The sequence below is a fragment of the Aythya ferina genome, assembly GCF_964211825.1.
Source record: "Aythya ferina genome assembly, chromosome: 3".
NCBI lineage: Eukaryota > Metazoa > Chordata > Aves > Anseriformes > Anatidae > Aythya > Aythya ferina.
This window is the reverse complement of record NC_140298.1, coordinates 118,294,119-118,314,688: the sequence shown is the minus strand read 5'-3', so window position 1 is coordinate 118,314,688 and position 20,570 is coordinate 118,294,119. Positions and strand designations below refer to the sequence as shown.

At 45.0% G+C, this 20,570-nt stretch overlaps 2 protein-coding genes across 8 annotated transcripts in view; both read right to left on the bottom strand.

The window, feature by feature from the left end:
- ELP3 (elongator acetyltransferase complex subunit 3) overlaps positions 1-9,389 on the bottom strand; it is an 81,730-nt gene extending 72,341 nt beyond the window's left edge. Inside the window, exons 1-7 of the mRNA XM_084513971.1 lie at positions 9,266-9,389; positions 8,364-8,463; positions 7,120-7,258; positions 5,799-5,869; positions 3,554-3,617; positions 1,863-1,931; positions 652-806 (exon numbers count right to left, since the gene is read on the bottom strand). Of these exons, the coding sequence (XP_084370097.1) occupies positions 652-806; positions 1,863-1,931; positions 3,554-3,617; positions 5,799-5,869; positions 7,120-7,258; positions 8,364-8,463; positions 9,266-9,284 (617 nt within the window). The 5' untranslated portion in view covers positions 9,285-9,389. The remainder of the gene's footprint in view (positions 1-651; positions 807-1,862; positions 1,932-3,553; positions 3,618-5,798; positions 5,870-7,119; positions 7,259-8,363; positions 8,464-9,265) is intronic.
- Positions 9,390-10,740: 1,351 nt separating this feature from the next.
- Positions 10,741-20,570, bottom strand: part of FBXO16 (F-box protein 16) — a 38,361-nt gene continuing 28,531 nt past the window's right edge. For 6 of the 7 annotated variants that reach the window (XM_084516316.1, XM_084516319.1, XM_084516315.1 and 3 more), the window contains 2 exons: positions 17,243-17,462; positions 10,741-15,155 (listed from right to left, as the gene is read on the bottom strand). In XM_084516316.1, coding sequence (XP_084372442.1) covers positions 15,088-15,155; positions 17,243-17,462 — 288 coding nt within the window. In that variant the 3' untranslated portion in view covers positions 10,741-15,087. The remainder of the gene's footprint in view (positions 15,156-17,242; positions 17,463-20,570) is intronic. The other variant, XR_014692095.1, reaches the window with a different exon arrangement.

Below are 20,570 nucleotides of genomic sequence, written 5' to 3'. Positions count from 1 at the left end.
GTGAGAGGGACGGTTGCCTAGTTTCAACAGCTCTAAAATACCAAATCTTGCCAGGTTTTCTTCTCAGTTTCACCCTACAAAACGTACCTGGAAAGTTGTGGATTTAATGAACCAAAGCACATGTAATTACAAGAGTCTGATTTTCAGCTCACCAGCGGTACAAGGAGAAGAAGAACATTTCCCTGTCACTCCAAAATACTGCAAGGGTAACTGCGTTGGAGACCGCAAGGGGCTCAGAGCTCCTGAGCACTGACGCTGTCGGGGTGAGTCATCCCTTACGGGAGCTGACGTCTGGCTTTCCTCCAAACCAGGATCAGTTCCCCTTCCCAGCTAAAGGCAATAAATCCCACGGCAATGGGATTCGTCACAACTCCAAATCAAGGTGACGAAGCAGAAAAGGTAGAAGTCCAGACAGAACACCAAAAAAAATTAGGAAAAGCTTAGCATTTCCTAAACCAGATAAACCACGGCGCTATGCAGCGTGCACCGTAATGCTGGAGGTTGAGCTAGAAATAATCTTTGCTTAAATATGTGTAACTGGATAAATGCTGCCTTTCAAGAAAATGAGACAGGAATATTCAGTGTTTGCTCTTCTTACAGCAGCTGGAGAATACTTTTAAGTGATTACATTAAAGAAAATCAAACACTTACCTGACAGCTTCTGCTACGTTATTGGAAGCGTGACCCGACAAGGCGTCGTGAAGGTTTCGGATGAAGTAATCTCGGTAGTCTTCAGGCAGGGCCATGAAGGTTCCTCCCATCACGATGAACTCCACTTTATCCACGCTGTGGCCCAGCTGCTTCAGCTGTAAAAGCACCGGGGAAAAGTTATCAGTGACTTAGCTGAAAGATCTTCCTGAAAACCCTGGCACTCTTACACCTAATAGTTCCTTCACCACTTGTCCTATCCTCTATAAATGACAAACTATTAATGCTTTTGTACAGATTTCTCATAATCCCCCTCCAAAACCCAGGGATTATTTCTCTACTGCAAGAACACAGTACAGACACCGTGCCCAGTGCAGATTTTTGTGACAAAGCAGAGTAATTTGAGCACAGCAGCTTGCCAACGTAGTTAGACAGGTTCCAATTTGAAGCTAACATAGATATGGCCAGTAAGAAAAGTTTCTTCACTTCTGCTTCAATCCATGCAGAACCATCCTTAAAAGCCTGTGGGAGAAAAGGACTACACCGAATCCACAGAGAATTTTCCACTGGGTTTGGAGATAAACAGGAAACCAGTAAAAGCAGAGTAGGACTAAGAATGAAATCACATCTTTCAGTTTTCCAGTGAAGGCCAAAAACATCATTTTGGTAGGAAAGACACTATTTCAGTAATAAATTCTAAATGTAAGCAATTATCAAGAACTGGCAGTTGCCAAAAATCTCTACGATTTTGTTGTAATAGGGCCTCCTATCAGTAATTAAGTACCCTTCAGAAAAGATAACATCTCAGAAGAGTTGCAAAACTTGTCATTTATTTAGTGGAAATGACAGTTAGAAAATTAAAAGGTTTAAAAATAATTCCTCCACGGGGATCGAGTCAGGCTAACTTAGAATTACAGAATCATGGAAAAACTGAGGGCAGAAGGGACCTGTGGAGGTCACGTAGCCCAACCTCTCTGCTCAGAGCAGCGTCAACTACAGCAATTTGTTTGTCACTGTGTCCAGGCAGGCAGCGAGTATCTCCAAGGACAGAGACTCCACAACCTCTCTGGGCAAGCTGTGTCAGTGCTCAGCCACCCTCACACGAAGAGTGTTTCACCACAACCCCTTCCACTCCTCAGTTTCACCAGTTGAGGCAATTTAAAGCATTATTGTTATTTGCATCACAAACACAACATGCTCCCCTTCCACTCTACCTGTTCCACTCTGTGTCTTGTCTGGAGATAGGGGTCATACCTAGCCCGAATGGCCCTCATGGATGTTGGCTAAAAAACACAAAGAGATGTAAAAAAAACCAGTTAACACAATTAAAGACAGTGAAAAAGAACAAAAGTTAACTTTTAGCACTGAAACAGGTGCTTTATTTTTATAAAAACTCAACCCTGAAGTCTTCAAACTCACAACTAGAGAGCCCATCTACTTGTAAATTTAATTTGGCTCCTTAATTTTGTAAAAATAACAAAAAAAAACAAAACAAAACAAAATATTTTTAGCCCACTGAGATGGCAATATGAGAAAAAGAACACAATTTTTCAAGTGCACTACAACAGGATGGAAAGAATCTCTGAAGATTCATAATAAAAACACTGCAAAAATCACTAAAGAAATGTTTTTCAAAATTCCACTTTTTTCTGCCCTCTTCATTTTAGTTTCTCTTGACTTGCACAAGTTACCCAACGAGTGTCCTGTAGAGCTCAGTTTAAACTTCAAATATTCTTTAAGTTAATGTAGTCTTTCATTTGACACCCCCAAATTACTTTTTATATTGCTATATAAATATATTATTATATTTATTATATATATATTTTTATCCCCATGAAAAGGATGTCACCTCACCATTTACCAAATTAATCTGGAATGTATTTTACCTTGTTTTCCTACTTTACATCGGTGCAATGGCCATGAGTTTTTTGTGAAAAGCAGTGACAATAATTCAGTCACAGTGAGATCTGCTGCTGTTATGCTGTCAGCAGACACGAGGGAGCTATTTCTGTGACATGTATTTAGTGAGATATCACTGCAGATGCAGAGACATACCCTCAGATCAGGATATTCTAAGGGCATGGCTGTAATATCAGAGGCACTAACAGGTAAATAAGGGGCTTTTTTCCTGTAGGTTGGGCAGGACTGAAAGCAGGTCCAGCTTGAGCACGATGCTCAGGTCACTGTCCAGTCAATATCTGAGTCTCTCTAACGACTGAGAAGCCAAAACCTCTCTGGACCCCTACTGAAGCGTTTGATGGCCCTCACGTTCAACATTCTTTTCTTACAGTAAGTGACAATTTTCCATGTTCTGAGGCGTGCCTGTTGCCTCTCATCCTTCCAGTGGGCAGCTTGAGGAGGGGTACAGCTCTGTCTTCTTTGTACCCTTCCCTGAAACCCTTCCTGAGAACAAGCAGACATCTATGTTGCTCTGGACTGTTTAGTTAGGAAAATTTTGACACAGATTGATAACTCTTGCAGCCAGTATTCATTTAAACGAAGCGCATGCAGCAGCGTCCCCTGGGAATCAGCAATGTCACCTTCACCTGCTCTTACTCACTCATCACTTTCCACAGCTGGAAATTCAAATTAACAGCTGCTCCCACACCAGCAGGTCATGCAGCCCCAGCACAGAAGCTGCACTTGTCCTGCTCAGAATCACAGGGAATTACACATGTACCACTATGAACAGCTGCAAGGTGAGGAAAAAGAAACAACTGCTACAAAAAAAAAATCAGAAGAATTTCCAGTCTTCTAGTTGAGCTGCTTTGGATCTCAGAATTTGCTAAGTCTGCTTTTGTTTCTTATTCTTGCAGCATGGGTGAATTTGTAGAATTAAAGAGCAGCCGAATCCAATCTTAAAGGGTGTAGGGGATGCTTTACGGCAGAGAGAAGTAATTAATACCTCATATCCAGTGTAAGACTGAGTTGAATACTCAAAGTCAGAATCAGGCCCACCTGGGCAGTACCTGCAAATATCAAAAGATAGAAAACAGGCATCAAACTCATGCAATTGCAACAATTAATCTGCTCAAGTTACAGACATAGAAGGGGGTGCAGGTTGAGCAGACACCGCTCTGACTCCCCCATCCCTCATCAGAGAGGCAGGGGAACACAAATTCCACCCAAGCTGACCACAGCAGCACATCTGCAGCTCTCCTGGCATTGGAGAGCTCTCGAATCCACAAATACAAATCCACAAAAAGAGAAATCCACAAAAGGAAGCCCTTACTGGCACAACCACAGTGGCACCTTAATGCTACCAGGACTAAAGCTGGCTCACAACTGGTCAGAGTTCTCTGATATCCGTTAACACCGAGAGGAACTGAGGCTATGCACGTACAAATGTTACGTATACAGAGAACTGCAAAACAGATCACTTGGTTTTAATGAAAAAGAAGTCAAAAAACAGCTCAGATCTGTCAAATTACGACATTAAACAAATTGACAAGACTAAACAGAGGCAAAACAAACTGTGAACATAGTTCTGGAACATGGCATTATTGTAGGGAGCTGCCCTACAGTTCTGGGCTGATTGTTACATGCTGATAATTAGACTGTAGAAAGAGGAATTTTACAGCCATAAACGGTTTCAACGCTTTTCAAAAAGTTCCATCCAAAAAATTGTCTCTGATGCAAAATATTTTTTGCTTGGCAAGGAAAGACAAAATATGGACATCGTCCAGTTACACAATCTGCATTTATTTTCCATGTGTTTATTGAATTTAACTGTCTTGATGGTGAGAAAGCTTACCTACGTTTGTCTTCTGAACTTAGGAAAATGCTATTTAATAAATACTTGCATTTTAAGCAGCATTCTAGGGCTACTTGAGAAGAACACAGTCCATCTATGTTGGTTAACTGTATGGCTGGTGTTAAATGACAATTCCTGCACGACTGCTAGCGAGGAGAGGACTGGTACATGGCAGACAGTGATTTAATGGAATACAAATTTATTCTGCAGTACCCTCAGCTTTTTTCTGAGGGTTAATGGCCAACCTACAGTCACTGTGTGTTCAAATATGACCTGACAGGGGAGGTTGGCAGCCCCGTCAGCTTGAGCTGCATGCACTGAACGTGGTAAAGGAGCAGTCAGCACACTGTTACGGTGCAGATCTTTGATGCACAGAGACTAAGATAATGCCATCTCTCTCAAATCAGAGGACACATTTTGTTCCCTGCATAACTGATTGGCTTCCTCATCGCCTGCCCTGCAAGCGCAACCCAAATCATCTGTCACCATTATAAAATTAATTACCAAATTACCATGGCCAAATTAACTGGCTGGCGAAAGTTGTGCAATCCAATTGAAGAGATTTCACGTACATAATTACCTGGAACATCTCAAACACAATAGCTGCTCCTCCAAAAACAAGCATGGAGCCAGCTCGCTCCACTAGGCAGCTGGTAGAGAAACAGGCTGATGTGTCCGATGTGACAAGGTGGAGAAGAGGAGCGATGTTTTTAAACAGATGAGCTGATACGCTCAGGGAAAACGAAAAGCATGCGATTTCAGGAGCTCAGACTCTTAAAGCAAACAGAAGCAATATACTTCAAGGTAAACTGAGCTTGGCTTTCTCAATTAAAATAAAACTCAGAAGCTATTCCCTTAATACCGCAAGCTCTTGGCAGCTAGAGGCTTCCCATCTGTGCTCTCATTTCGTTCCAGAGCCGGGCAGAGCCAACACCAAGCAAGTTTTTCGTAGACAACACCTGCACCTCCTCAGGTGGGTTTCAGTTCAGCAGTTTTCAAACTTTTTAGATTCAACCCTCCTTCTTTTCTGCAATTGTCTTCTCCTGTCTTGGTACGTACCCAGTCTACTCTCACATGCACAACACATGCGTGCACCATGCCAGTAATACAACTTGTATCTGATCGTTAATACATTCTCCTAATTACTGTATTCACAAAAGTTTCTATTTACTGAGGTAAGTGGGGTTTAACCCATCAAAGAAGAAGGTTTTCTGCTTAAAGAAGAACTGCAAACAAGTAGAATTTGTAGTGTAATGTGTAGGTGTTGGCAATCTGCAACGCTGCACTTGTGCAGAAAAGTAGTCTGTCCCTAACATGGTGCTGCTGCAATTTATACAAAATTATACAAATAATATTAGAAAAGAGTCCTCTTTTAGGTCACCTGAGTCATACTTACACACATATGTTGCCCGTAAAGTTAATGTGTGGACACCTGTGTGGTTTACACATCACGGCCACGACAGCAATCTGTAAAAAGCAGAATTACAGCGGAGAGAAATTACAGTAATTGCTTCTGAAGCTACAAAAATAAAATGCATCTTGGATGGCTATGTAAAAATGTGCATCTGCAAGACACTATTTAAAGATGTTTTCTGCTTAGTCTGCCTCCTCAAATATCTGTGCGTTAACTCTTGAGAAAACGAAGATAACAAATGTATCAAGAAACAGGGATCCTATTATTATTTTTGCAATTCAGAACAAACTGGCAGTGAGCTATAAAGACCCAGGTGTCCTATCGAATCTGATTAACCACCCTGCCAAAAAGTCACGCTGACTGGCACACAGGTATTCACCAGGACCGGCTAGCACACATCTAAGACAGTGCAAGGGTGAGAATGTGCCAATAAGCACCCTGAACACCATCTGGAAGATGAAAAGGGGGAGCCGAAGAGAAACAAAAAGACATAAAAGAAGGAAAATAAAAATAGCTTCCTCCCTCCACCTGAGCTGAGTCTTTTTTCCAGGCTGGTCTCACGCAGCTCTTCACACATCAAATGTAGGCTCAACACAAGATGCCACCTTCCCCTTTCACGAGAGTAAGGGGAAGAAAAGAGATACACACTGAAGATTTTCTAATGTTTACTGCTTTGGGGCTCCCACCTGGGAAAGCACATTGCCAGTTTTCAGAAATTCTGGTTGCAGTAAGAGTTTAATGAAACATTCTACAGCCAGAAAATAAGAAAGTAATGAAATTAAGATTTTTTTTATATAGTTATGAAAATTGAACACTTCTAGGATCTTGGTTTCTGGTGGTTGGTTTGTTGGTGTGTGCTTTTTTTTTTTTTCGTTTAAGCATGCTATATATACAGTAGGAAGCTTAAAAAAACACAGCTGAATGCCACCGATACCTTTATCATTATTTTCAGCTTGAAATACCTTTTCAAAAAACATGTTAAATCCTAACATTTCCCCTTTGTTCACCAAGAGGGCCTGCAGATTCAGCTGCAGTGTTTCTAACAGCAATGAAAAAGCTAGATATGCTACCCTGCAACAAAACCTCCACACCTCTTTCTCTTCTCCCAAATGCTCTGCAAATAACAGCCCTGCAGGCACGTCAGAGAAGACAACCTGGAACGTGGCAGTGCAGCCAGCACATCTTCATTGAAGTTTCTAGACACTGATTGTCCTCCTCTTTGAAAATAACTAAATCCATGATAAATTATCAGTGAGAGCAAGGGGAGGATGGTGGCGGATGGGGAGAACGATGACGTGCTTACCCCACTCGCAGTCCTTATGGGCTTGGCCTTCAGCTTTGGCACCAGCACCTTGCGGTACTGCGGCGGAACGGCAGCAATGATGTCGACCAGACGTGGCTGCGCCGAGAGCCCATACTTGGCTGAAGTCTTGGTTTTCAGCCTGAAAGCAGAAATACCTCCAATTAATGACCCCATCCGGACTTTTGTACCCATTCCCACAGCAGCTCCATCACGATGCTTCAGTTCAGCTTGAGGGGATCCAGGTGGGTTCGCCCCATTTGCCTTTCCAGGTACCTTATTTAATACAGTAATTCCTTGCAACAGCTGCTCTGGGTATTTAAGATACAGAAAATAAACTCCAAATAAAGTCAATAAGCAACAACTGCCAATGTTTTGAGTTTCTGTATGTTTTACTTCTGTGGTTTTGCCAAAATATTGTTAAGGGTGCCCAGAGGCTGTCTCACCCATTTCCAGTGATTCAAGTCTTTTCCTAAGACTTCCATCCGATTAATCTACATATGCAAGCTCTAACTCAGTTCATTTCTAAAACATTTATACAAATTATTTCCAGCATCAGCACAATGTTTACAATTATATATGTAACTGAAATACACTGGGAGAAGTTCAGAAGTTCAGTTTTTATTATTCCAGAAAGGTACAGAAGGAAGAAGTTTCTGTAAACAGCGACTTCATTCATAGCATGCTGTTAAAATGTTCGATGTAAACGTGATCTATAAATTAATCTCTATTTTCCCTGACAGTACTTATAAAAAAGATGAGCTTATAAAAAAGATGGAAAGGGACTCTTTGCTCCATCAGGTAACAACAGAACAAGGGAAAATAGTTTTAAACTAAAAGAGGGGAAATTTAGATTAGAGGTTAGGAGGAAATTCTTCACTCAGAGGGCAGTGAGGCACTGGCAGGGGTTGCCCAGAGAGGTTGGGGATGCCCCATTGTGAGAACCAAAGATATTTCTAACAGGAGGTGTTCAAGGTCAGGTTGGATGTGGCTTTGAGCAACCTGATCTAGAGGGAGGTGTCCCTGCCCATGGCAGGGGGGCTGGAACTGGGTGGTCTTTGAGGTCCCTTCCAACCCGAGCCATTCTGTGATGATTCTGCGATGGTTATTATCAGAAAATGGCGAGAGAAATGACAGTAGACTGTGAAAATAAAACATTGTAAACTAAAGGCCAAACATAAACAACTGTACAGGACATGATCAACACTGGTGGACCAGCTCCTCAGTGTCATCCCACAGTGACTTACTTGTTCAGATTCACGTCTTTTCCCTGTTCGTGAGCTTCAATTAATTGTTTTATGATGTCAGCTATTGTCATCATCATCAGTTCTGCATGGCTGAGATCTCCTGAAATAGAAACAAAACAAACCACGTGTATACCCACTGCTTTGTCACCTGTGACAATCCGGGTGCCTCATTTTTCATATTCCCCACAATTTCAGGGCACTGTTCCCTCCAAAGGACATTTTGTCACTGCACATCACTCCTGACTGGCAACAAGTGACACTCATTGCCTCCTATCATCATTTTTTTTGGCTTTTAGGACAAACTCTATGGTCTTCCATCAAAGTGATGTGCACAAGAGCCACGAACAAACAGTCAGTGGAAGCTCAACGCCATCAGCAGGTTAATCTGATGCTGCCAGCACACATGGCAAAGAACAAAACACATCCTCTGGGTAACAGCGGAGCAGCCAGGTATAATCCCAAACCTTTAATAAGATAATAACCTTTGATATAATAACCTTTTGAGGAGATAACCCCATAACCTCTGCTCCTCAGACACAGGCAGGGGGTTCAGTGCAGCAGGCAGCTCCTTGGAGCTTCCCCCCTGAGGGCCACAGCGAAGTTTTGTGCTGTGCACCCTGGATATTTTGTTTATATTTATTCTGTACCAGCTTTGGGAGAAGAGAAACATTGCTATTAAGCGATCTGACCCCAAATTTCATCAAATCCCAGCCCCTTTCCATGGGCACGACCCCAGCCCCCAGCCCAGGCTGCCCCCAGCCCCATCCAGCCCGGCCTCGGGCGCTGCCAGGGGGGGACCCGCAGCTCCCCGGGCGGCCCGATCTGACCGATCCCGATCCCGATAACGATACCAGCACCGATAACGACACCGATAACGACACCGATAAGGACACCCCCGGTACCTGCCCGCCGCCGCCCCATGGCTCCCTCACGGCCCCAGCCGCTGCCACCAAGCGAGGCCGCCCGGTCGCGAAAGCGTCGCCCGGCCGGCAGCGCTGCCGTAAAGCGTTTTGCTTTTCGCTGGAAATTTTCCTCCCTTTTATTCACATTTCGTTTTATTTTCGCCACATTTCCCTCAGTTTTGTTGATATTTTAGTGGTTTGGGTGAAATTTCAGGTGCCCGAATGTCCCCCCACCACAAGCCGCACCACAGCCGCTTGCCCCCAGAGCCGCCAGGCCCTGGCTCCCCCCCGGCCCCTTCTCCCCTCCGGCGCTAGGTGGTAGCAAAGCATTTAAACGCCAAATCCCGATACTAAAGAAAATGTTCAAATCTGACCAAAAGCCCCAATTCTCCTCAGAAAGAGCAGTCAGGGATTGCGACGGGTCGCCCAGGGAGGTGGTGGAGTCCCCGTCCCTGGGGGTGTTCGAGGAGAGGTTGGACGTGGTGCTTGGGGACAGGGTTTGGTGGTGACATTGGTGGTAGGGGATGGCTGGACCAGATCTTGGAGGGCTTTTCCAACCCTAATGGGTCTGTGATTCTATGATCCAGCAGGGAATGTGGTGCCTTGTGGCCCCAAGGAGACCTCCCCAGCTGCTGGCACTGTTGGTTACCTTCAGAGCTGGTTTCAGTGAGAGCTCCAAACCTCTGGCAGCTCTCCCCCAAGCACCTCTGTCTTCAGGCATGTGGCTAACGAGGTGGAGCAGCCCTGTGCCTCTTCCAGTCGGTACAGCCCTTGGATTTCTTACAAGATCCTTCCATGAACCTCCAGTCACTTCTGGAGCCCACGTGAGCTTCAACATCTGCCACTTCTTGACGCAAGGACTTCCACAGCTGAATTGTCTCACCTGAGGAGCTATCAGAGAATCCTAGAATGGTTTGGGTTGGCAGGAACCTTAAAAAACAAATAATTCCAGCCTCCTGCCATGGGCAGGGACACCTCACAGCAGCCCAGGCTGCCCCCAGCCCCATCCAGCCTGGCCTTGGGCACTGCCAGGGATGGGGCACCCACAGCTCCTGGGGACAGCCTGTTCAGTGCCTCAGCACCCTCACAATAAAGAATTTCTTCCTAATGTCTAATCTACGTCTCCCTTTTCTTAGTCTAAACCCCTGGTATCTTAATCTGTATCTATCAATCTGTTGTTGTTTTTTTTTTTGGTTGTTCTTGCAGTTAGCCAGAGCCTCGCTGGTGCCTGCCAACTCCTGCATCTCCTTGCCCATGGCCTCCTGCTCAGCCAGCAGGTTCTGGAGGATCCCTCTGTGAGTTAGGGGAACCTGCTGCTGAGCAGAGAAAAGAGTTTTGCAGAGAAGGAGGGAACAGGCAGCAAGAAAAAAAAAAAAAAAAAAAAAAAAAAAAAAAAAAAACAGGCCACCTAAGAGAAAATAAGGGGAAAAAAATGAGGAGAGAAAGACACTGGCAGTTGTGATTTATGGGTTGGTAAAAATCTTTATTTGAAAACCTCGTGATTCGGGGCTGACCTGAAGATTTTCGGTATCACACTCACAACTGGTGCACATCTGGGGACTGAGCAGGCAACAAGAACTGCAGGAAGAAATGAGGGCACGTGGAAACTGCTGCGGGTCGGCTCTTAGCACTGCGTGGGTTGGTTTATGAAGCAAGCAGAGCCTGCCCTGGTGCCGGAGGTCAGCGTGCGCAGTCTTGCAGGCAGATTGTAGCAGAGTGTATGTGTGTGAGACCATCCTGCCCTCCCCGTGGTGGGTTTGGCAGCCTCCTGCCCGTTCAAAGCAAGATCCCAGGATGGAACAGGTTGAAAACGCAGCTCAGACCATCTGCTCCTGTTGCTGCCTCTCTCTTGGTGCCTCCAGGCCTTTTTGGAGAGCCAAATTCAGTTTCCTTCCCCCAGTTGTGCTGGGAGTGCCCTGCGATGCCTGGACCTGTCTGTAGCAGTGGTTTTACCTCCCAGGGGGTCTCCCAGGCATCCTGTGCCAACCAGCAATTTATGAGTGGTTTGGAGAGTGGTTGTGCTCAGGATATGGGCTGTGCGAATGGTTAGAAAGCATCTATCCAGGCGTGCACCTCCTGCCATCACCTTTCTCAGACCTACTGCAGCAGCTGCTGCACACCAGGAGATATTTCAGATGTGATTGTACTGTCAGAGTTTGTCTGCTTGCCCAGTCCATGCTTTAGGCTGTTTGGGACATGAAAGCAGTTCGTTATCCTGAATTATTTGGGGTGCACCCATCTGGAGGAGGCCTGGGATGTGTCTGTTGTTTGAGTTCATCCCCTAAAAGAGGACACGAGCACATGAGAGGTAGGATGTCTGTGCTAGACACACAGTAAGGCAGTGCAAGCGTGCCAGCTGGGACAAGGCAATTGATTTCAAGCTGATTTTCATATCCCTCTCCCCTTAGCACATACGCCCACCAACACAGCCCCACACACTGACTGCTCACCTCCCCGTCCCTTTGTTACGTGAGCTGAGCTGTGCTCTCCACCTGTTATCAGCTTCATCCACCTATTACAGCAACTTTTTATCTTACACTTAGCTACTATCATCAGCTACTTTCCATTTGCCGCAAGGTCTCCGTGCTTTCTCTAGCCGTCTCTTAACCTGTTACAACCCTCGTGGTGCTGCTGGGACTCAGCTCTCTGCTCTCATTTCCCTCTCATTTCTCATTTTGCTCATCTTCCTTCTCAGGGGCTGCCACACGAGTTGGATGTCTCCAAAAATCCTCGGTTTTAGTCTAACTGTGCTCCCACCTGCAGCTCCTATCGTCTTCAGCTACGCGTAGTCCTTCTCCCAAACAAAGCTCTGTCTTTAGCTCAGAAGAACAATAATTAGGAAAGCTTCATTCGGGCTAAAAAGCCAAACTACAGTACCAAACTCTGCCATTGCTCCCAGCAAGGAACATGAGGTAAATTCAGGTGGAGATTTTGGCAGAAGTGGATGGTAAACCTTGGGTAAGAGGAGGCTGGCATGTTTGGGTTTGTTCACCACATCTGAGCAGGGCTGTAGCCTAGGGCTCACATTCTGATCTTGCTTGTACTGGTGGAACTCAGATGCAGCAGTGCTGATTCATTGGCCTGTGGGGTTTGAAAGGTACTTTCATTTCTTTAATCAAACGCTACGGCTAATCAGAGTTGTACAGGATCTGGAAATACCAAGCAGTGCAGGGAAATGAGCATCTACAAGGAACGGCGCAGGCATAACAACCTTCCTCTGTAGTTGTGTAGCAATTTCTTATCCACACATCTCGAGGCGTGTTATAAGGTGGGTAAATAACCATCTGCCCGTGCAGATCAGCAGCCCAGGGCGCGGAAGGTGATACAGCTTGCCTGAGGCCAGCCAGCAGCGCAGAGGCAGAGGCAGATGGCTGGGAGTGTGTCTCTCCCTCTTTTTCTGTTTCAGATTCTGACCTATTCTGCAACCTCAGGAATGTTTATAAGGTGTGTTGCAAGTGCATGTATTTTATTCTAATACTATAATTGGTAGAAGTTACATCAAGGCGTTTTACAGGTCTGCTGTTACTTCACGGATTGACTGCTTGGCTCGGCAGTTTCCTTGACAATGTTGCTGTTCATTATTTCGTGGCATCATAAATACAAAAGCATTGCAAATTGGAGAAGCCTGAGCCTTAAGATGTACACTGAGCACTCAAGCTGCTTGATTTGCTGCAGCAAAGGCACAGCATCTGCAGTAATGCCTGAGCACTCAGCTCCAAGCCTAGGCAGACCCTGGGAACATTACCCTTCCAGTGAGTATGAGAAAAGGAAAGCCATTGATGCAAGGTTACATCATTTCCTAGCATAGCCACTTTCTGTTTGGTACAAAGACCTAGCACTGAACTGCTGCCTGGGAAACTACGCAGAGCCTGGGACAAAAAGGAAGCGGGAGCAACAGTTTGGACTTCAGAAGCCATAAACATCCATGAAGTAATCCATTTAAGTTGATTTTCTATGGGAAGAGGTTTGTGAGGAGAGATTTGCCATACCAGGGAATGGATGTCGATGAACATTTTGGGTGGGATTTATCCTACCTGATTTCAGATGCCCAGAAGTTAGCTTTCTTAATTGAAATTAGTCTGTCTCTTGCGTAATTGATGATATAAGAGATAATTGCTACCTGCAAGTTCCCATTTCAGCTAATCATTTCAGAGGTGACCTGCTTAGACTTACCAAGCTCTCAGGCCGTTATTTTGGTTGAGATGAGCTGCCTCTTCCAGGCATACAGAAAGTATATTTCCAGGCAAGTAGAAAAATGAAAGGACAAAAACAGGGAGAGGGAGATGCACTGAGTTACCTAAACACTGCTCAGGAGCTGGGATTTATGTAGTGTTTCAGCAAGTACCCAAGGGGCAGAATTTGCTGGCAAAAGCTGTCCCTTCAGTTCAGATCCGTGGTGTGTTGTGCCCAGTGCCTGATCTCGACAATGTCCAATGTCCGTGTCTCTTGTGCCAAAATTCTTGAAATCCTCAAGTGACACAGTACAGAATAATCTGCTCACAGAGTGGAAGGCTTCTCCTAATCCTTGTCAATCAGAGAATTAATTCATGGGTGTACCATGGCTCATCCTAGTGTATGGGAAGTTTTAGCTTTATCCCAGTCTGGGATATGGTAAGGCAATGAGTTGCAGCTGCTGTGCATTCAGTCCCCTTACCCTTAAAAACTGCGATTCCTTATGTTTTACTGGATACTTCCTCAATTGTAGAAAAGACAAATAAAAGCTCATGATTTACATTCCCTTAAATAATTAAACTAGTGTCAGCTTCCCACAGGAGTCATGTGCAATGCTGTAATCCAGAGTGTGGGATTTGATTTCGTTCTCACTAACACGTTCTCACTAACATGATTGACAGGATGGACTTGCCTTGCTAAACAAGAGGAAGAAGTTCTGCCTTCAGTACAGCACTAGCAAGGCTTTTCTTCAAGCATTCTCCCTGAGCTTCCTTTTTTCCACTTGTTAAAGGCTTTTCCCTCGAATGCTGTGGTGCTTCCTTCACAGTCCAGCTGATTTGGCAGGGGCTGTAGGTTAAAGCTGAAGGATCACAGTAACCTTGGTGGTAAACCACTCCCTGTGTAGGGGGGATACAGTTTACATCACCCAGGTGTCTGGTAGTTTTAGCTTGTTTTCCACAAGCCCCTCACTGCCCACGGGCAGGGCAACTTCCATCATTCACTGGGAAAGCATCACAGAGCAGCTCAGGCCGTGGGATGTGCCCTGAGGTGTCTGAGCGACACACAAGCAAGCTCAGCACCCCTGAGGTCCAGCAACCACAGCAGGGATCTGCACAAGGGTTTTCTGTGCATGGTCAAAAGTCTAGGTGAACTCTGCAGAGATGACGTACCCAGAAGAAAAAGAGGATATAGCACCAGTTCAGGAGCAGCAGCAACAGGAAACCAGGCTGAGAAACACACCAGGAAAACATTCTGAATCCAGGTTGGAAACAGGAGATCCCACCTGGAGATCCAAAGGCAGGAAGGAGTCATTGCACCAGCTGCTGAACTTCCCCAAAAATACAAAGTCATTGCTCCAGCACCTCGCTATCTAAGCTGGCTGCAAGGCAGTTAAGTTTTCTTTTGGACAGCCTAAGTGAGAATGGATGCAGGACCTTCATGCTCATTTCTTTACACGGTGAGGTCAATGAAGAAAGTCTTTTCTAGCAAAAGCTGAAAAAAAAAATAAAACTGGGTCCTTGCAAAGGACTCAAAAGCAGCTGTTCTTCACCAGGCACAGCCTGTGACTCAGGCAACATTGCTGTTGTTTCCCCAACGCCAGGCAGATAAGCTTCTGTTCTGCTAAGATGAAAGATACTCTGGATCCTCCCTTACTCTGTATCAGATCCTTGGGTTGACGGAGGAATACGCCAGGGCTGAGCCTCAAACAGAGGAGATGCTAAATGAAGGTGAAAAAAAAAACAACAACATGAGAATCAGATAGATTAATTTAGCCAGAGATTTCACATTCTGAATATATAGGTATATAGTACCTCAAATACTTTTACAAATCTGGATCGAACGGTTTGTTTCCTTTCATTAATTCATTAAAGAGGAAATAATCGTGTCAAAACATCTTTACTTCTCCTGCCCACCTTTCTGACAGTCTGCAAACATGGCCCATGGAGCACTAGCTAAAGCTGGTAAGTTTACCTTGGGAAAAGCCTGGCAGAGATCGCAAGGCCCTGGAGAGGTCACTGAAGGAATTGAGACCTGATTTGTCTTTCTCTCTGATACAAAAAATACGTAGCTTTGCCTAGCAAATTGCCCCTAATCCAAACGCAATCCATCAGGGGTAATTTACCTTGGTAGTTTCCATGCTACAGCAACAGCGGTGGTAGGTGGCTCACGTGTTTATCCAAGCACCTGTTCCCTGCTATCTGAAGCATTTCCCTCCTGCACAGTTTTAAAATTTCTTATGGAGAAGGTGCTGAATGCAGCAGAGGTCAGGCAGGATGCTGCACATCCCTGCACGCTCCCTTCTCCACCCACCTGGACTCGCTCGTAGCCACTGGGTAGCCACTTCCCCGCAGGAGCTCCCCTCACTCCATCCCCCACATCCTCTCTGACAGCCCCAAACCACATCTTAGCAGTTGCAGATCGCTTCACAAGCAATAGAGGCTGCAGAAACACACTTCCCAGTGCCTTCCGGAGGGAGCCGAGCACCGCATTCCTGGGAGGCCACAGCAGCGCTGCCAGACCAGCAGAAATTCCCTGGACTGACTGGAACAACCAATAATGCAGCCAAGCCCAGAGCCTACGCATAACTCTTCATGACTTGGCCCCAGTCCCATGTGGAGCCTTCCTCAGGCTCTGTCCGTGCGGTGCTACATCAGGATGAGGGCCCTAGATAACAGGAACTTTGTGGTGGAAACTTCTTAGGAGGGACTGAAACCTTCTACCCTCATCTTGGTGCTTTCCTCTCTTGGCTTTTCTAACCAGGATGCATTTTTGTGAAGCTTCCTACATGGATCAGTGCTTTCCTTGGGCCTCATCACAGTCATCCCAGTGCCCTTATCTGTGTTTAAATCCCTTCTTTCATCTGCCACAGAAGGAGTTCCCCCCTCATGGGGGCTATAGGCGATGCACCTGCTCCATCATCTTTCCCCTTGGTGGGGAAATAAGAGCTACCCTCTTATTCTACCCCTATGTTCTCTTTGAAAATCCTAAACAGTTTCACATCAGAGGTCTCTTTTCCTTTGTTCACTCCAGGTTCTTTATCCACTAGCCTTGTGCGATTAAAAATCACCAGGGTTCAGCCTGCAGTCCTTACGTGGACAAAGCCCTTGTGAACTAAGGGGACTTTTACCAAAATCTGCAAAAATCTGTCTGCTTCTGAAGGATACCAAATGCTTTCCCAGCAGGCTGCAGGCACTGAGGGCCTTAGAGACATGCTGGGTGTATCAAGAGGTGAGGTCTGGATGAATAGCATCGAGAATCTACATCGAATCTAGGAAACCTTAGCCTGAAATGGCCAAAAAAACCCACAGTTTTGATGGTGTCAGTCTGCCTCCTTATTTTTGGAAGGCACTCACAGATCAGCTGTTTTCTCAGCTGTTGTCTCCCTGCAGTTGATTTGCTTTACCCCCTAATTTTCTGAATGCTCAGTACCAGTTCCTCCTGGCATCTGTCCAGGGCCTGGCAGAGCTCGTGGAGTTTGGGCTGAGCCCTGCTGCCACTTACGCTCTAAGATCTCTTGCTCTGCCACTGAATATTAGTGAGTGAAACCCATGTGAAGCCCATGCCAGTGTTCAATATCATGACAGAAGGTGGGTCTAGCAAGTGCTAGGTATGAAGCGAGAAGATTTTAGCCATATGTTCTCTTCTGAGGCAGCAAATCACCATCAGCTGGATTCCCACCACCCAGAATGACTGCCTCCTCCTTCACCTACAGCAATGTACTGCCAGCACCACCTCTGTGCACAAAATCTGGCTATCAGCGATCTCTGAAATCAGCTTCTGCCCAGGACAGGGCGGCATACTAACGTGTAGACCTGGCGTTCGTCCTGGTGAAGCCTTTCTTTCCTCTCTCACGTGGCTTTGGAGCTCGAACAGGCGCTGGCCGAATCCCGGCATTCCACTGGGAGCTCTGGGCCAGGGTCTTTGCTGCTGCTTTAGGGGGCAGGTTCCCAGCTGACTGGTGAGTGGCCCAGCTGGGACGGACTGGTGGTTTGGGAACAGGCTCGAGATCTGCAGTAAGTGACAGCTAGGAAGAGAAGGCAATAAGTGTTGTATTATCCTAACAGTCTCAGAGGGACTGAAAACGTTGGAGACTTGAAAACTTGAATCTATAAATGCTACTCATAACGATGAGACAAGCATATCTTCCTGCAGTGACCTGAGTTCTGTTAAAAGCTTACCTTAAGGACAAAAAGATCCAATTAGAAATTGATGCTAGCAGAGCTAAAGCCACGTTAATTGGTTCTCAACATTAACTCGTATCTTAATGCATAAAATTTCCCCTGTGCATACGGCTGTGGCTGATCCCAGTCTTGCTTTGTCACAGTTTGAATTCTCGCAGTGTAAAGGATAAAGTTTATTTTAAAATACTGTTCAATAAGCATTTTAATATGCAGAAGTTCAGCAAAAATAAAACCTTAGTGACACAGTGACTGTTTTTTTCCTTGAAAAAGATCCCAAATATCCAAAAAAACACAGGCTGTGCATACCAACAGCTCTGACTTTTTTTAACTGCAGCAAATTATTTGGTAATAATAGTGAACAAACACCACCAAAACCAGACATCGACATAGAAACTCATTAAAAAGCAATACGGGCAGATAGTCTGCTGTGAAACTAGAGTCCACAGTGAAATGGTTGGGCAGAAAAGTCGATGCTGTTCTGCTGTTCCTGCCCACCTCTTTCCCCTTTCCATTATTTGAACTGGCAGCAGGGGCAGATATATGGTGCTTCGTGTCTAATTGTCTAGTAATAAATAAGCAACCCAGCAACTTCTGAATATCAGCCTAAGGAAAGGCCAGGGATTATGCAACTGGCTAAAATATGCCAGGTTCTTAGCAGTAGTTGATGTGTAACAGAGAGGTGGTGTAATATAAGCAGCTGCAGCTTTTCTGTCCTAGTGAGGAAAGCACAACACCACAGAAGCAGTCCATATCTGACCGTACCTTGCTTTTTGGCTCCTGTGTCTTTGGTGGTTCAGTTTTGGAGTTTATAGGGACAGATGGGTAGAGTGTCAAAGCCAGGCTATGCCTTTAAAATTAGAGTGACATATACAAGCTGGGTTTGAATTCCAGACATTATACTGAGCTATTTTCACTCTCAGGGGTAGTCCCACGTAGTTCAACAGGATTTCTTGGATGAATCAGTAAATTTCAAAATCAGGTTTGCAGAATAAAGGTGGTATAAATGTACACTGGACCGGATCGTGTTGCATTGCCAAGAGCTCTGGATCTTCATGTGGGATATACCCACACAGAATATAGATGTGATCCATCCTCAAAACACCAACTCCCTCTCTATATGTCATAGGATAATTTATTCCTCACTTCAAATGCTGCAATCTTATTACCTTAGGCAGTGAGGCAAGAATGACTGATCCTGTCAAAAAAAAATGTTATTTAGTATGCACTAAAAATAAGTCAGTAATTCAAGAACAGCTGTGAGGGTGGAGCAGTGTCTCCAACAGAACCAAGCAGGCAGGCTGAAAGGCAAAACCAGCCCCTAATTGCTGACATTGCAGTCATTTGCAAAGCTGTCAAAAGCATCAACCTGCTGGATTTTTACCTTCCTCGTAAAGTGTCTGTGAATGTTGACATTTGAAGGGGATGTGCCATCAAGCTGCCTCTTTTGCTGAGAGCTGCAGAAAACTCTTTATCGGAAGTCCTTCAGGGAAGAGAGCCTGGGTAAAGAACACTGATGTGGCAGCAGTGACGCCTGTGAAGGGACCTTTGGGGTCAGAACCGAGGAATCACAGCAGGGCAGCACAGCTCCGTGCCAGAAGGAACAGGAGGGATGAAACTGTGGCCCAAAACACAGCCATGTGCTTCATGCCTGGCCTGCTAAAAGCCCAAATGAGTCACTGAACCCACAGCATTCTTCACTTTTCTTTGTACGATACTGGGACAGCAGCTGCTGAAGGCAATGGAAGCATCAAGGTGGTACAGACGAGCCTCAAAGCCTCGATCCAAAAAAGTGCTTAAAGAGATAATTAACAATGAAACTGTACTTACCTGTAGTGTAAGGCATTTCCCTGCATAAGGACAGAGCAGGCATTCCCATCCCACTGTGGAGATGGGGAGGTGCATGGACATTTTTATGAAAGTGGCCCTTCATTCAGACACCTAATTAACTCAATTTATTGTAATGCACCATTTAAGGTAATTTAGATAATTTACTTTAATTTATTGTAAATGAAGTGTGAGTCTGGTCACATTTTCTGCTACTGTTTCCATGATTACTAATAAACTCCAAAACCCCACAAGTTTACCAGGAGGAGACTTCATTCACCATATGCAAACCTGGAGCCAGTGGAGGTAATTCCAGGAGTCAGGTCATCACCTTAATTACACGTTTCTTCTATTTTGGTGCGTTGTTGTTTAGTCTCCTGAGCTTAGAGCTCCATATAATAGCCCTTTTACATCTTCATTGTCAGCTGTAATATACTTTATTCTCATCTACTTTCTACCCTTGAATCATTGATCTATTTAAGAGCTTCATTTTAATTTGACTTGATGTTTGCTTGCTTGGGGCGCTTATTCTTTCATCGTATTCTATTCTTCTTCCAAGGATTTACTAAAAGATTTGAGTATTAAGCTGCCTTACTTGGAATTGATTAAGTAAGAGACTTTTCACAGGTCTTCATTTCAACAAGATTCTCCAGTGCTACCCTAATAATGAATGGAAATTAATTTTGGATGATTCCCAGTGAGTTATACATATTCTTCTATGCATCAGCCTACTGTAACCTAACTTTGATTGTCCTGTAGTGTTGTAATCATTAATGGCCAGTGTAACAGCAGGATTATACTTTGTGATTACATGGAGGATAAGAAACACGGCCCTTGTGCTGAAATTTGCACAGCTCTGAACTCAAAGCAAATACAAGTGTATTTTCAATGTAAAGGTCTAGGAAGGAGTGATGCAGCACAGACTATGCCAGATTTTTAACACAAAAAGAAGCCAGTGCTTCCAAGGTTGCACAAAATAAAGACATGGAGCTCACTTACCCCTGGGTTAGGCTGTCCTAACTGGCCTAAAAAACTCCCACTGGCTTTATGCAGGAGGGTTTGGACCTGATATTGGGAATGAGACTAGGTGCTTGTGCCCTTCTGATTGTGGGCTGTGGGTTAAATAA